This window comes from Protobothrops mucrosquamatus, unplaced genomic scaffold, assembly GCF_001527695.2.
Source record: "Protobothrops mucrosquamatus isolate PMUCROS unplaced genomic scaffold, P.Mucros_1.0 scaffold15, whole genome shotgun sequence".
NCBI lineage: Eukaryota > Metazoa > Chordata > Lepidosauria > Squamata > Viperidae > Protobothrops > Protobothrops mucrosquamatus.
Window position 1 is genome coordinate 934,666 of NW_015386402.1, and position 18,060 is coordinate 952,725.

An 18,060-nucleotide genomic window follows, 5' to 3' on the forward strand; every position below is an offset into this window, starting at 1 on the left:
CAGGATCCAGTCCTTTCTGACCCAGAGGAAAGGGTGCTCCCACAGTTCTCGTCCATTTGGTCACTGAATCCACCTTTGTTTGTCCGTGGGCCGGCACCTCGAGGTACAAATAGACAAATGCTAGGACATTTCAAAACTTAATTATCACAGCACTGAATTTGTATCAAGTTCAAGATGTTACAGGATCATACATTGGATTTAGATTTATATCAAGGAACATTCTCCTTGATATCCAACCAAGTCTGGGTCCTTTTACCTGGCTTGAAACAATCAGGGAGATAAGCCATGTCCTGCACAGAATTCACACTGAGAAACTTATTAGTAAATATAGGATGTAAATGTCTGAATAATTCATTAACCCCACTCACATTTTATTACATGCCAAGCTAAAAACAACAACAATGGCCAATTAGGTTGCTGCCCTACTTCTACACCACTGCTATCACTTCACAATAAGCCTAACAGATTATTAATAATGCACACCTAGTCAGGCTCGCTTATACAGTCATGATTAAGAATGCTTTTTTTTTTTTAGACATTAGCCATTACTTTACTTCAGACCCATTGCCAGTGCTTTTTTTCTAAAAAAAAGAAGGTGCCGGAACTCACACATGTCATACAACCTGCCTTGCCTACCCTACAAGGTTCCATCCAAAAAAGGTGTCGGAACTCCGCTCTGGGCGTTCTATGAGAAAAAAAGCCCTTCCCATTACTATCACAAATGTAAGTTGTTTGAATCAACTCTGTCCTGTCTCTCTAGAATTAGGGCCAAACTCTGCTTTCCTCACTAGCAGTTGTGTCAGTAAATATCCTTCCTCAACTTTCATCCTCTTTGTTGGTAGTGTTACCTTACCCCTTTAGTTACTGCAGCTATTAACAAAAGATAGGAATACATCAGGTGGTACAAGGAAAGGAAAGGCTCCTGTGCCAATGTGATACCATTTCTGATTCACATTTGTGCCATTTCATCTTTGTGCAAATCCACTTCTCTTCCTGATTATTTACATGTCTTCTCCATTTTATTTTTGAAGGTGTTATCATTAATGTGGGGTGAAGACACACGAACATTCAGCTGAAAAGCAAAACTAGCTTTATTTTTAAGAAAAGTCACTGACTTTGGGCACTGGAAAATACCCTAATTCTCCCTTATTATATGCTCAAGTGTATAGTTCACTGCTTCATAGAGCATTTTCTTTCTGGGGAATGTTATAATTAGGTATTGAGCTTGTACACTGGGAGGAGCATCAGGGCATATGTACAGTCAAATATACTGATCTTGAGTTTAAAAAGGGGACCTACAAAGAAAAGATTGGGGTTCCAGTCCTAACTGAAAGTATAGACACAAGAGAAATGGTTCTAGAGGAAAAGGATAACTGCACTTCTAGGGATATCCATATTTGTGGCAACATAAACAGTTTAACTGACCTAGTTGCAAAAAAAAATCCAAAAAACAGGGATGGAGGATGTGAAACTGCACATATATTATTGTGACTCAATCCTATTGCTTTTGGGTGTATGTGTGTATCTGTCTAACAAACACAAAATAATGATAACAAATAACTGGATTACAAACCAAACAAGGCCAGTGCTGTGTGATAAAGGTACTGCTTAAGCCAGGGGTTTTCAAACTTGGCCCTTTTATGACTTGTGGACTTCAACTCCCAGAATTCCTCAGCCAGACCACTAGCTTAAGCCTTTAAGTAGGGGAAAAATAATTGTATGATTTTTTTGGGTGAAGCTCTCATATTATTTTTACTAGACCTAGTGAAATATTTATAAAAGCAACACAGGAGTGAGTTTACAATGAGAAGCTGCATATTGGTTCTATGTACAATGTATCAAAGTATAAAACATCAGATATTTCAAAGTAGTTCTGGTTTTATAAGTTGCATGCCTTCTGCTTTATAAGTTGCATGCCTTCTGCAAACCAACCATGCACAGAAATATGTGTGAACAATGCTGCAATTGTTATTGCCAAAATCATGAACAAATGTATAGTAAAACAACTTCTCTATCCAGTTCTGAATGTGGCTGATGCCTAGACAACTAACTACTCCAGAACTGCACATATTTCATATTTCATTAAATCCCAACAGTGTGATGACTAGAACAGAAATTTAAATGTGGGAAAGTCAGTCCAAATCTTTGTTCATTTCTTGAAGTTTACTTTAAAGTTGGGAGATTGATTGGGCAAATTGTATTATCTTTTGGGACTTCAAATTAATATTCTGAGTTCCTTAGAAAAAAGGAGAGATACAAATAAATAAATTAGGAATGTTCAGACTTATGTGTTAGCAAACTTTATAAAAGTTCCATCTGAATTAAATAATTAACATTTACCCAATAACTTTCTTTATAAAGAAAATAATTTGATTCTATTTATTTCTATTTACCATTTATTTCATTTATTTAATCAACATGCAGTTCAAAAGAAGTATAAATTTCCATGTTGTCTCCCCCTAATGGTTTCACGGTTTAAGACCATATGTAATAATATAATAATGTGGACAAAAATGCCAAATCCAGTCTGAACATCTGGCTGACTATGTAACAAACCAGGATAATAATAATTCATTGTAGGTATGTAATTCAAAATGAATCTGTACCTAGCACTTCAAAAATTTGTGCACAGTGAAGAAAATTACTTCAAGCCATCTTTTCTACATAATACAAGAAAATAAATAGGTCAAAAATAATACATCTGATTTTCTACAAGATATAAAAATACCCTTGGTTTCTGATCATGATGGATTCTTTTACTTCAGACCTATGGAATCTTCATACTTTTTTGCTTTGAAAAGTATATCACCAATAGAAATCAATTTATTTTCACACCCTTAGGGTGATCTAGTACAGGGGTGTCAAACTCAATTTCATTGAGGGCCGCATCAGCATTGTGGTTGCCCTCGGGGGGGCGGGGGGGCCTACTGGGTGGGCATGGATGGAGTGGGGGTGGCCTACTGGGTGGGCATGGCCAGCTCTACATCGTTCGCATCAAGGGTGCCTGTGGGGGCCTGGGCAGTAGTGGGACAGATCTGAGGGTCTCTGGTAGAAGGGGGTGGGACCGGGGCAAGCGCCAAGGCATGGTCCATTTCTTCATTCCTCACAAAGGGTGACACCTCCCCAGCATGCACCCAGGGGGTGGGGCCGACACAGCAGGGGCTGGTTCCTTGCTGTTTCTAGACGGCCTTGTGTAGCTAAGACTGAATGTGTTTCAGCATAGATGGCCACCACAAAATTGTGCATTGGCTCCCAGCTGGCCTGGGCTGGGGCCAAGGCAGCGGGGGTTGTCCCCTCACTGTTTCCAGGATGGCTTCACGGGCCACATGAAACCACTTCGCGGGCCGCATCCGGCCCCCGGGCCTTGTGTTTGACATGTCTGATCTAGTACTACCGTCATACATTTAATTACTTCCCTGTCCTATATTTACAGCAGTCCTTGAACAGTACTCAAATACTCCTTGAATAATACACCTGTGTCTTGCCTCTTAAACATGGTGTGTTACTAAAAGCACATTGTTTTCACTCCCTATTAGTAGTAGGAGTCCCTTCACAAGTAAAGGTGCCGACTTCAATTTTTAAAACACAGTGTCTCTCATGATTTCTATAATGAAGGATTAATCATTTCTGTTTGGTATTTTCTGAATAGCAACTTTTAATTTCAGCTGATCATGGAGGAATATGCTCAGTGGCTATGCCCCACTTTGAAAACGCTATAAATGACTTAGAAGCAAGATAGACTTTTTATCAAAAAGAACATACACCCAGCTTTTTGATAGTATATGTGTGTTAGATTATAACTGTCATTTATTTCTACGTATAATTTCCTGATACATTACAGAAATGTAGATGTAGAAATGTAGATGACATAAATTGCTGTCAGTACAAAGTCAACTGTCCTCATACTGGCAATTCTGTTCAGAAAAACATTAAAATCATTGACAGTGACTTCTTTTCTCTTCTGTTTCTAACTTCTGTTAACAGTACAATAGAAGCTCAGGCAATAAAACTTATACCTTTGAGATACAATATTATTTAGAATAATCAGAGTGGATTTTTATGACTCGTGCTAAATGAAGCATTAATTTTGAAATGTCTGTTTAGCAACATTACAGACAACAAAGGCCTCATTCTTAATATTTGTTTCTTTGTTTACCTTTGAAACAAGTTTAAGAAAGCTATGATTTTAATGGAAATGCCCAATTAAAAAATTAAATTAAATTAAGAAAGTAATATACATGGGCATTTTGCATATCACAAATTTGTTGCTAGTAATTTTTTTCTATAACAACTTCCTAATGGTTCTGTTCTGCACTCAAATGTATCAGAGAAAAAATAACATTGTACAAATTTCTTCATATAAATTTAAAATTGAATTATGATTATGATCATTTACTATCAAGATAGAAAATCAAGTATAATAATTAGGTAACACAATAAATGGAGATCCATAAAAGTACAAAATAAAAAGACACCAAAAAGCCTAATTCATACTAATGCTTCCTAATTGTGATTGCTGCTAAAGAGCCATTGGCTATTTTCATGAATATGTCAATGGACAATCCACTAATAAACATTACACTGCATACGTACCACACACGCACACACACACACACACAGGGAGGGAGGGAAGGAGGGAAAACTGAAAGAATAGCAGAACGTAACACCAGGTGCTGCATTAGTACAAATATATCCTAGATCTATGAAAATCTTCTCAACAGATGTTTCACTTGCAAGTGGTGGCCCTCTGAATCAAAAACTTCTTCAAAAGCTATGTCACTATAGTCATTTGAAGATTGAGTTTTTCTGGTCAACTTGTTTGCACAAGTCTAATACATATATAATTATAAAATGCATGTCTTATGCATCCTTTTGCTGTTAAGAGCTACTAATTTAACTCACACACGTTAAAAGAGTTAGATATTCATGATCTAAACCATATTTTAATGTATTATAGTTTTTATTTTATGTAGTCATCAATATTCAAATACATCATGCTAAAAACAAAAAATGGCTACAACAGGATATTCTCTTGCAATCTTAATATCATTTTTTAAAACCACTTTAACAGAAAAAGTCATATTATGAAGGCTCCATCAAATAAAAGATGGCCTTTTATATCCTGATCTGGAGGATAAAGCGTTGTACCCAACACTACTCAAGCTATTTTTTTCTCAAAAATAGGACAATTAAAAACATTAAAATATACAAACGCTATTATGTGAATGTATCTAAATAAAAGGCATTTTAATCAAAACACTGATTTTAATTGTGCTTCCTCTTGAGTATATCTGTTTCCAATTGGAACCTTATTGAACACTGTATGAAAAGCATAAAGGAATGAATAACGTTCTGGATCTTGACTTCATAAACATATCTTTACAAAACCAAGATAAATAATATAGCTACCAAACAACCAACAAACAAGATTTGACATGTTGAGTCTGAAGAAGCTGATACAGATCTAACATGTCAAAAATTCACACTACACACTAACAGATGCCAGACCCTTAACTAGACATGATAGATCATAATGAGATTTTCCAGTGATCTCCACTAAATTAACAAAAGCAGCCTCAATGTATTGCAAGAGTTCTAGTTTCACCTACATTCTCCGCATTAAACTATTTCCTTCTACATAGAAGGGCACACATTTCAAACCTCAGGACCATGCATCAGCTCTAAATTAAGTAACAAGAGCAGGAGAAACACAAGGAGCTAGATGTGGGAGCATACAGAAGACAAAAGGCATATTATTTCATTTCTGACAGTCAACTCAATATGTCTCCTCAGGAGCCAGTTCTATTGAGTTCAATGGAATTTACTCCCAGGTAAGTGTATTCAACACTGGATACTCAGTTCTTTCTTAAACTACTCGTATTTAATGGAGTCTAGTAAAAATAATGAAAATAGTTTTACAACACTGACTGAGGAACGTGCACTAATATAGAGCATTAGAAATAGAAAGTAGGCAGAAACAATTAAAAGTTCAATAGATTTGAATTATAAAACAGATAATAATTAGAACAAGTGCAGTGTTTTTCTATCACTAATAATATATGGATAATTAGAAAAACTGAAAACAGAAGAAACACTGATTTGATTCAGCTGGATATAAAGAGAGTATGTATTAAAATAAAGCAATATACACAATTAAAATGTTTAAATGGTTATGCTAATGAACAAAAGGTAATTATATTGTATTGATTTTATCAAATTGGAATGATAGAATGGAATGATATGGAATGATAATTTCTAAAATATTAAGATTAGTAGAACAGTGCTGCACATTCAAGACATTGGTAATTTCACTTTTAGAAATATATACATATAAATCTTACAGATTACATATTACCAAGGCAATTTAGCTACTTTAAAAAATTAAATATTTTGTTTTATCATTCCTGCTGCAATGTTCACTATTGACAATTGAACTAACTGAACTATTTCTAGGTGTATGTGTGCATTTATTTAGTAAGAACATGTTTGAAGGGTTATTTCAATGAATTCTGTAATTCTGTAATTAGGAATTCTATTCCTAAGTATTTTTCTTTGAATATAAAGTTCACAATTTATGTTTCAGTGAATATTTTATTTATTTACATAAAACTTGCTTCCATCTATAGATTAACTTTTGAGGATTCATATTTCTTATGATGATGTTTCTTGTACACTTCAAACAATAGAAATGAGGCAATATTCTAAGAAACAAATCAACCATTGTACTGAATATAATTAATATCATAGCCAGCAAATGCTCTGGTTGCCTTTTTTCTTCTTCCTTCTCTAACATTTCTGGCATAAGAATTAGAGAGAGAGTGAGAGAGAACGCTAATATATGCTAAATGAACTCCACAGAATGCTGTACATACTGCTTTGATCATATACAATAACAACTTCCATATTTAGTTTTGCTTATGAAGTCTCATTAAAATTACTCAGAAATATGTATTCTGTGATTGAGATAGATATCACAAAATCTTACTTTCAGACAATCTCAATGTGTCGTAAGGTAGTTCAGGTATCCAACATATCCCCATGTAGGTCAACAAATAGCAATGGTTCCGAATTTGGAAGCCCTCTCACAAAAGAGTTAATTTAAAATTACAATACATTTTAGCCTTAATTTTAACAAAAACCATACAGTTTTACTATAATACATATTCCAGCCAGTATGCTTTAGTCATTTCACACTTTTTATAATTTATATAACAGACAAATTGAAAATTACTATTTTTTTTCTTAAATTAAGACCAATCTCATGCACACCTGAAGAAACTCCAATACCATGGGGATGTAATCAATCCCCAAATATTTGTGAATTTCAATTCTAGCATCCGTCCCTACAAAGTGTGTGAAGAATGTGTTCACACAGCTTTTAATTATATCTAACTATATCCACATTTTGTTGAAACATTAATTTTTAGGATTTGATCATTTGAATTTTGAGGCTAAGATTATTCCCTGAAAGTAAGTTCCTAAACAAGCTTATTTAGGCTACAATCTTATATATGCGTGCATAGAGCACATCTTCTTTCAGATAAACTTGTGCACATTGCAGATATATACTTGATTAATATATATTTATAAATTAATCAGTCATTGTATTCAGCTGTTTAGTTAGTGTTTAGTTTCATAATTCTGCCATACTCTAAAATGTACACTTTTACTTTGAAGCCTTATTAGATCCAAGTTCAATCTTCTTAACTGGAAAGTTTAAATCTGGAACTTCAATCTAAAAATAAGTTTCATCAGACAACTTGCCTTAAGCTGACTGACATCATTACCCCAAACAAAAAGTATAACATGGGAATGTATGTTGTATTGATTTCAGTGAGATGTACATTGAAGCCATGTGTTTATGAGCAGGCTGTAAAGCTCTTTTGTCTTTTCCAGTAACCTGCTACCGAGAGAAAAATTAAATATTATTCCTCCACAGAAAATGTTTGGTATCTATGTAAAGTTTTTGTGTCTTCTGCTTGCTCTGCTTTTTAATTACTGTAACCTATGTATTTCAACTAAATACAAGGATTACTATTATATGTCAAATCCTATAACCCGTCTACGACCATCCACACATCAAGGTTGCAAACATTTAAGACTCTTAAAAAATGACTGAGACTCTAGTATCAGTTTACTATCCCTTCAACAATTTCCTTGACAGTGGAATCAAATAATGTTGAATTATAGACCTCCTCACAAGAACTCTTATTTCATTTTTTTTATCATTTCTCTGCTAGCCCCTATAGGAATTTGGCTGTTTGCCAGTTTCTATTTATGTTTCTATATACATACTGCATTTGGCTTACATAGGAAGATTAAATGATGATTCTGTCAAAGATTATTATTTTTATATCTGTTAACATTTATTTTACATAAGAAAAATACTATTGCCTGAATACATTGCAGATATGTTCACACAGTTTATTTGGATCTGTGCTAGCAATTATTTTATACTGTGGTGTCTTTAAAAAAACTAGTCGATAAAAGCAACTTGCATATACATTATTGAAAGGTAAGTGTCATAATCTTTTACAGCTCACCCAGTGGCACCTGAAAGCTGAGCTGAAGCAACTTACAATGAAGACTCCCTGGGCACTGGTTGAAAGGATAAGAATTACCTATGAAATGAACACCCTCTTCTATGATTTACGGACCACTTTGTTCTGTTTAGTCTGAGACTGTATATACACATATACATTTTCCTACCAACAACAAGGAACACCTTGATGTTCTTAAATGATTATTTATTCTGATAAACATTTTAAGAACTATGTAGCTATTTAACTGATTTGTTAGCAATACAAAGCGGAGTACTTGCAGAGAAAAAAGTAGCACCCAACTCCATTAAACTTAACACCCAATTAAATATACATTTATTTACATTCACAAATTCAACCTCCAGTTCCTATAAAACAGCTTGTTAATTATAATAAATCAGTTTGTCTCCTGAAGGTATATCAAATGTAGTGATAATCTGTATAAACTACTATTCTGACACGCTAAAAACTGTAGTTAATTCTGGGAAAGAAACTATCATCTATCTGAACATCCTTCTAGGATGAAGGCTTATATAGAAACATTGTTTAATACTTAGAAGTGATTATTTAAATTATAATACATGGAGTAGCAATAAGTTATAACTTTATCCTTAAAAGGACTTATCCTTCTGTGAGGATAAGAAGAATTTTACAGTGCTCAAAAAAAAATCTAAGAAGTAATAGGATTCTCATCACTTGGCAGAATGCTACTAATGACCAATTCAGAGTGTTTGTTATTGTTTTATAAACTGTTGCAGTATTTATCTACAGTTTCCCTTCAGGGAAAGTGGAATTTATATGAATCTACAAGCTATCAAAATCACTTTTTAAAAAAAAACAAATCCAAGTGATTTAAAGGAAGCTTGGTTTCTGGTCTGCTTAGCATAGTTAAACTACCACAATTAGAATTATGTAGCACAATCCAATGCATATATTCACAGAAGTAAATACTAACGCAACAAAATAAGTCAATTCTACAATAAAAGTATTTCAAAATTGCAGTTTTACTGTCAACAGTTATGATGACATACAAATGCTTAGAATAAAATATCTTAATAAACATTAATATCTATTGATAAGAAACATTAATAAAAAGGCGTTCTTTTAAAAAATGCAGTAAGGTATTTAAATGCTTATTAATCAACATCCAAAACAACTAAATCCTAAATATGTAACTTGGAAATAAAAGTTGATACATACAAGTAGTTTTAATTGTTATATTGTAATGATAAACATTTTACCGAATATATATTCCAGGTAAATAAACGATAAAAATATAAATTTTGTAAATCTTCTGATTTTTAAAATATGTAACTAAGTGCAGTTTAACATCCCGATACTGGTAAGTAAGGTTCATTTCAAAACTGGATAGTCAACTTACATTAAGTGAAACAACCTACTCATGTATTCACAATATAATCTGCGAGCTAATATTAAAGGCTAATCACTCTTTAGACATGCAAATGAGGCATGGTAGTTTCATAATTGTTGGAAATAAACTCCATGATCAAACCCACTTTTCAGCTTCAAATAGCAAGTTCCATACCAGCTCAACTGTTAAATTAAAAGATGTGCAATTTTTGTTTTGTTTTAGTATATTCTGAAGTTGAACTTCCCACGCTCTGTATGATTTCAAGCAATCGGACATACAAGTTGAGGGGAAAAAATTCTTAGAAATTAATTCTCCGTCACTATTCTCCATCCTAAATTCTCAATTTTTTAGTCAGCCTTGTATAAATTTTTAATGGAAATTTTAACAACTATTTTAAGTTGACTTTTAAAAGATAAAGTTATTTCCCCAAAAAATTATTTTAGGCTCTGAAAGTCAATGTGCTGGGCTAATAGAATTGCTACATTATGGTAATTACTCACCTCTACCCAAATCCCATAAATTTCCTTCACTCCCTATAAGCAGATGGCCAGTTCAAGGAGACATGGCAATGATTTTTATTCCCTCCACTAGATTCTGCCGTAAAATAAGCCACTGTTACACCTTCTACCTGACACATACCTAACCTCTTCCACAGCAGCAAGCATTCTCTCTTAAAGTTGGCTGGTTTAATTTAACACATGCACTCTCTCTCACACACACACACAAGTTAACTAAAGTGTGCCCATAAAATCGCCTTCCTTTCCCAATGTTGAAGGTTCCTTAGAGAAAGGTCGGGTGTCACTGAGGCTCCCTGCCACCCCTGAATAGCAGCAGACCAGTGATACCAGAGTCACAAAGGCCTACTCAGGCCTCAAAGGCAGAGCAAGCCCAGGGCCACTTGCTCTCCCTTATTCCTCCTTTTCCCGCTGGGCGGGTGTAGCGGAGAGCAGACACAATTGCTGGCTTCTTTGGTGCCTTTCTTCCCTCTTCGGTGCTTTCCCATCCCTGCCCACTTGCCCCATTGTCTTCCTTGGACACGCCGTCAGGGCATGACTAAACCTCAGCGGGAGGCCAAGGGAAGCACAGGGTGACCCCTGCCTGCCTCCAAGCTCTGCTGCTTACACTCTCTTCACCCCCCCACCCCATCCCAAAGGAGCAAAACCTTCCTCGGCCAGCCCCCCCCCCCCAAACCGTCCCCTTCCTTCATCCCTAACTTGCTCACGACCCGCCCTTAAACACCAGGCGCTGTTCGCCATTTCGCAGGCCTCCGGGCCCCATTCCCGGGGAAAACCGGGACGCCCCGAGCCAGGAATTGAGGAGACTGCGAGCAGGGGGCCGAAGGAGGGATAGCGGGAGCGACCTAGCGCTTTCCCCCTGAGGCTCTGTAAGGCCCGCAAGCCCGCCTTTTTTTTTTTTTTTTTTTTTTTGGTCTTTCTTTCTTTTTCTGCGCGGCCGCGAGAGCCTCTCGGCTCCAACCTCCTCCCAGCAAACAGCCGTCTGACTTTTTTCCCTTTCTCCGAGGTGAATCTCGGACCTCGCGGCCTGCTTTCCGTGGCAGCAGTTACACACACAAACACACACGTACACACATCCCGCCACAGCCATAGGCGAGCCGAGCCGAGCCTTTTCAGGAACCCAACGTGGTGGTGGTGGTGTTGGGCCACTTCACTCGCCGTAACTGGAGGGCGGCGGAAACGTGTTAATTAACGTAGGCCTGAACGAAAAGGAAGGCTCCAGACAGCCGCTTTTCTGGACAAGGCTGACCGCTCATGCAGGGCAGATAGGTAGGCGCCCGCGCAACATCTTGCTGGAAGTTATTCCAGCCCTGCGCCCTGAGCGTCTCTTTCGGCATTCAGGTGCCACTGAGGGATTCAGACGGCCGCTTCTTTCATTGTTTCCCGCCGCCTACCTTCCCCACCAAAGCCTGCCAGGTTCCCCCACCTTCTGTCCCTTGAAGGCCTTATCCACCTGCGCCCTAGTGCCTCGGAAGGCCAGAGAACTACCCCAGCAAGCAAAAGTGGACTCTTCCCAACTCCAGTTTAGGCTTAATCCCGGCCGTCGCTGCTTCTTTAGAAAGGGCCGTGAGCACCATTGAGCAGAAGGGGGCGCCAACCAGCGAAGAACCCGGGATCGGTTGACCAGGTCTCTGAGGTCGCTTTTGGCTGCAAGGCTTGGCTCGGGAGGGGGAGAAGAAGAGGGGTGGGCAGCCGTCTTCGCCTTCCCTGACAGACCTTGGGAAATGAGGACTCATTTCTCTTTCTCCCGCCAAACCCACGCCTGGCTCGCTTTTGTTCCCGGCGGCTACTAAGGCTGTGCGGTAGGCAAAAAAAGGTGACCAAACTCAGAAACTATGGAGACGTAGGGATGCATTGGTATTCTCAGAAGACCGAAGGGAGGCTTCTAGCACCATTTCTTTTTATTCAAATGCCTAAGCTTTTGGTTTGGCCTCTTCGTTATTATGACATCTATTTTTTCCCACCATACGTAGATTAGCCGAGTCTGGTCCTACAGTAAAGGGACCAGTACCTGCCATCCACAGGCCAGTCTAAAAAGCAGACAAGGCGACCTGCTTGTAAACTGATTGGGCCAACATTCGTCACAAAGAAAGGGGGAAAACTTCTGTCTCCCTCGGGGGAGGGGAAGCGGAGAGGGGGGGAAAAAAAGAGAGAGAAAGGGCGTCTTTTGAGGAAACAAGAGATCAAGCCTTGCGGGGTATCTCCGAGGAACGCACCGTAGCCTTCGCCACACAGCCTGTGAAATGGGCAAACTACCAGGCGGCGCACGCGCAGTATAGTAAACGCGGGGCCAAGGGATACGTGTAGCTTCTCCGCGGTGCTCGGAGTGGTCTTATTCTGTCTGGGAGGCGAAAGGCAAGGAACTTACACCGGGCTTTGGGGGGGTGGGGGGAGAAAGGAAGGAGAAAATATTCAGCAACCCATTAACTTCTCCGCTTGAAGAAGACACCAAAAAAAAAAAAAAAAGACAATTCGGAGATGGCCCATTAAAGCTCACATGAGCCGCTATAACAAACGTCGGAACATTTTGAAAGGGGAGCAATAACCGGTGCGTGTGTGCGCGCTCGCATGTTTGCGGCGCCTAAACTTTGGGGAAGTTTATAAACACCTTGGCGATAGAGAGAATGAAAGACAGAGAAAGAATTGGAGGGGGTAAATCAAGCTCCCGGTTTCTTTTACTTGAGCACAATAACAACAACAAAAAAAACCTCCCATATTTTGCTTCCGCTTAGATAAAATAATGATTCATTGGGAAAATGGGACATAAATCTTCATTTTGGACGCAATTAAAGTGTTGATTTCATTCATGCCCCTAAGCGGTTCTTCTAATTTGCTCAAATAGCTTTATGTACCAAGCACTCTGAAGCTTTTAGAAACCTATTTTCTCGTTAGACTTGTTGGATTACAATTTTGATTCAACAACAGCCCTCTTCAACTACAGCCCTTGTTTTCAGCGATATCTGCAGGGGCGCACGGTACCCCCAACCAAACCGCAGCCACCCCCCTTCCAAGGTCTAAAAAGTCAGCAGACCACTGCCGGCCCACCCATGTATACATGCAGGGAATGAGATCCTGACAAGCAAAAGTAACAGCCGACTTACAAATTTTCCATTGCTTATTGAATACTTTTCAAAAACAGGCATTTTGTCCAAGAGCTTCATAAAATCTCATGGCTGCAATCAACACATTGCTTCTTCTATCCCATCCTCATCATGAACGGACGCAGCCACCAAAAAGAGGGAGCAGTAAATGAAGAACACTTTGAACCGAACTGAGGCATAAAATCGCCTTGATCAAGACAACAGCATTCAAATCGATGCCTTCTCAAAACAGACCTCTGCCTGCCTCCGCAAAACCAAACAAAAAGCGTCTGTAGAGCTACAGTCGAATGGCTTTCGAAAGTTTCCAACATAACAGATCATAAAGAAGGAAGAAACTTGGGAGGGGTGTGTGTTGGAATCTGTTTCTTTCAAAGGAAGCAGTAATTGCAACTAAACCCCCGGCATTGCCCATTATTGTCACCTTCCGCAACACACTCCAAGACGATGCCCACCACTAATTGTAGCGTTAAGGAACGTTCATTAGTTAATATCACTTCTCCGTTTTAAACCAAAATGATACTTTTGTTTTCCTTTCAAAAGAAAACAAGCCTTATTCCAGGGAGACAAGCGTTAGGCATGAGCACGGGAAACCAGGTGAAGTTGGAAGGTTCAGTGGCCCGGCATAGACTGCGCAGGGCCTACTCTAAAGACTATTCAGATACCCCAAATAAGAGACAGCCAAAGAGGCAGGGATGACACAGAGTAACCGCAACATCATTCTTTCCCTCACTAGTTCTTGCTGCTTCTCCTGATTTTATTATTTCTTTTAAATAAAGCCCAATGTCCTTGCAGCAGGCAATTTTCATACAAAGCAATGCTCACTGAGGTCTAAAAGCTTTCGGCCAAGGAAAACTGACAAGACAGGCTAATGAACCATAGAGACAGGAAGAAAATAGTTTGCTAGATTTCAAACCTTCTCTGTCTTCTTTCCCCAGACCACCAATCTCGGATTTGACTCTTCCTCTTTCTTCCTCCCACCCCTTTCTAGCATCTCTTTACGATTCACAAGTAGAGCCTTCTATTGTCATTAAAAGGAGAGTAAATAAAATAAAGACAAAAATTAAAAGCGACAAGGAGCAGGTCAAGTTTGGAGGCAATGCTTTTACAAGCTCATTCCGCCAGGTCGAATCCCAGAGCAAGACTTAATGAAGTAATAATAGCCACATTATTCAAAAATTTTCATTTCGATGGAAATTTATCCAAAAGGGACTTAATCATATGCAAATAATAAAAGGGGGCGTAGTGACCTGGCAAACGATCCGCATACAGATTTGCACAGCAACTGCAAAGCTGGAGATGACCATACCTGATCTGTTAGGTTTGCTGATCTCGTTATGTCTTCGCTGTCTGATTTTGATCCGCCTTCTCTATCGTCTATTACCAAATCGATTGGCATTTTCCCTTTCAAACAGCTAATGTACCGGTGGCAGAAATTGTCACACAATTCGTGTACCTGCATTATGACAAATGTAACAACACCAAAATATAATCAAGGGCATGTTAAGTGAAATTGACAAGAGCAGTCAATTCCCCTCCCCCCCCTTTCCTGACATCAAAAGTTCTAAATAGGGGGAAACAGACTGCAATTATCCCCTCGAGATGCTTTCAGAATTAAGAAGAACTTTCTTTTTCTGGCAAAATAGAGATATCCCAGAAAATTGACAGTGACAAGATGATTCACAGCCTACAACATATTCAACACCCGTGTTAAATTCATCTGCTCTCAGAGCTGTGACTATTAGTGAGGTAGCCTGCACGGATGACATTTAAGGTAAACTGTTTAATTTTACCCCGTTATAGCATCACAAGCCTTTTCCCAAGGAGTCTGTGGACACAAAGGATCCCTTGCTCCAATTGTACAAAAAAGTGGAATGCTCTAAAAGTACCTGAATCCATGCCCTTACATTCTGAGCTGCTGTAATGTTTTTCCACTGTGAACAGGCCCATATTAACCATTTATTGCAAAGCACAAGCATGCCACTTGCTACTGTTAGAAAAAAAAAATACCTAAAATGTCTCTATTCACCCCCCCCCCGCCCCCTTTCCTTATATGTATGTATAAATATCTCATGGATTTTATTTTTTTTTAGGAGTAGAAACAATATTCCAGGAAGCCCTGAAATGTTTCTAGTCCAGTCCTACTTTGAAATGTACTTGAGTTCCCATAGTAGTAGTATTATTAGTACACATATTCAGATTGATCGGACATCTGCCTTCTTGGGAAAGGGAAGGAGTAGCCTCCACAAAAGAAATAAGAAACGGACACATCTAGCAACTCTGGCTTGTTTCTGCAAAATGTTACAGGACAAACTGTGCCCTGTGTGTGACCCTGCAGATGGCTCTTTAAAAGAAAAAAAAAGGGGGGGGGTCGCTGAAAAACTAACTCAAAACTAAAGTACCTGGATAGAAATAGCTACCCTACGGGGGAAGCACGCTGAAAGACAAGCATCCTTCTAAATATTATCTAATGCATTTGTGCAAAGGTAGTAAAAAGAGATACAAGGCCAGGGAGTTTGTGATCCAGATTTTTAGTGGCTGAAATTGTAATTAAACTGCAAAGAGAAATGGATGCCATGATTGGTTTTGACACTAATTACCAGAAGGAAAGACATTTATGGAAATTCTGCTGTAGCTTCAACTTTATGAAATATTATTAGATAGGGATGAGGAAAAGAAAGAGAGAGAGAGAGAGTTACCTTCTCTAATTCCAACAGATGAAACCTTAATACTTGTATGGCTTGGATCATCTGTAAAAATACAAAACAATGTAAGTCTCTGTCCCTGATTTTAGGGCTTCTCCAATACTTCTCTTCCTGTTTACTATCCAGGAGTCACTGTATGTACGTTCTTATATATGCAGACATATGCCTGGACGTATGTGAATATTTTGATTTATTACAGCAACACTAGAACTTAAAAGCTGTCTTTCTGCAGACTGTTTAACAAGAAGAAAGCTCAGATTTTTACTTTTGACCGCTGTTGCAATGAATTGGCCAAATTACACGGCTCATAAATATTTCTTTAGCAAACGGTAATATAGATAGTAATATTGCTGGTCCAGTAGAGGCAAGCAAATATGAGAAGAAGAGAATACGTTTCTATTGCAAAGGGCTAATTTAATTTTTTTCAGAGTCAATTTGACTCAAGATCTTTGCCTCAAACTGCCATTATTCCAGGACTACCCAGCTCTGCCTCTAAAGCAAAGATACCTCGAAATTTGCATAATCGCAGCTAGGGTAAAATGAGGCGAATGTCCTCGGCTAGTCCACCCAACTTCGCTTTGGGATCGTGCTCCTGAAAGGACCTCAAAAAGTCTCCAGCTCGGTTTCTTTTTTTTTAACTATCGTATCCCCCCCACCCCATTCTGAGGGGAGGGGAAAAAAAAAAAAAGGAAAACTTGCCTCTTAAGAAAACAAGGGAAACACGTTATGTCAGGGAGACGTATCTGAACTCTTACCAAGTTATCCAGTTCGGGGTTAGAAGAAAATAAGGGTTTTTCTGCTCGTATCTAGAGACAGGGTAGAAAAATCCGGGGCGAAGGGATTTAAAAAAAAAAAAAAGAAAGAAAGAAAAAGCAGTTTGAGAGACCGAGGCAACTCAAGTTGTATTGCGTCTCTACGTTACATCGCGCCCCCTTCCCCATGCAATCATCCCCCACAAACCCACCCACCCCCAAAACTGCTAGGCAGAGCCGAAAGACTCAAGCGAAGGAGCCCAGCCTGCCGGACAGCTGTCTGCGGCGCCCCCTCCGTCTCCACGCACCAGCAGCGACCCAGAAGCTGGCAGCCTTCTTGGGAAAGGGGCCAGGAGGGCGGCGAGGGTAATCGAAGCCCTAGGGCGACCCTTCAAGTCAATGTGTGGGCCCGGAGGGCTGCCCTCCCTTCCGGAGAGGAGCGAGAGGGAATCCAGGGGGCTGCAAGGGGGCGAAGGCAAGGCGACCAGGGCTTGCGAACCGCCCTCGTCCTTCCCGCGGGGGTCGCGCCCAGCCCCGGGGGAAGCGCATAATGAATCCGGGGGGGGGGCCGGGATCGGGGGTTGCTGACCTGTTTGGCGAACACGGCTATGTCTTCGTTGAAAGATTCGGAAGAACAAACGTCGCCTCCCGCTACCCCGGGCTCCCGGGGCGTGCACGTCGCTAGTTCACATTTCTCAAAAATCAGTGCTAAGAGTGGGAAGAGGGGATGTCTGAAACGGGGGAGGGGGAAAAAAAGGTAAAGAGTCACCAAAGCAGAGACCCCCGTGAGCCGCGCGGGCTCCAGGAGGCCGGCCTTCGGGCAAAGCCTGGTCTCCGTCGGGGGAGCAACCTCCCCGAGTGAACTTTCCAGCCCCCCGCGCTCTCCAAGGCGCCTAAGCCCGGCGCAGCCCGCTCTCCTCCCCCTTGCAGAACCAGAAGCCTGGATCCGAGCCCCGGGACCCGGTCTGAGTTGCCCCATCTAAAAGCTGGTCAGAGGACCCGAGCAGCCCTTATCTAAGACTATTAACCAAATGGATTTAGCAGCCATTTTGAATCCACTTCCCGCGCCCCCCCCCCC

The 18,060-nt window shown here is 39.6% G+C and overlaps 1 protein-coding gene across 1 annotated transcript in view; it reads right to left on the reverse strand.

The window, feature by feature from the left end:
- The window catches only part of LOC107282894 (homeobox protein Meis1), a 78,767-nt gene that overhangs the window by 57,162 nt on the left and 3,545 nt on the right, over positions 1-18,060 (reverse strand). Inside the window, exons 3-6 of the mRNA XM_015810732.1 lie at positions 17,572-17,713; positions 16,986-17,036; positions 16,225-16,275; positions 14,835-14,981 (exon numbers count right to left, since the gene is read on the reverse strand). Of these exons, the coding sequence (XP_015666218.1) occupies positions 14,835-14,981; positions 16,225-16,275; positions 16,986-17,036; positions 17,572-17,713 (391 nt within the window). The remainder of the gene's footprint in view (positions 1-14,834; positions 14,982-16,224; positions 16,276-16,985; positions 17,037-17,571; positions 17,714-18,060) is intronic.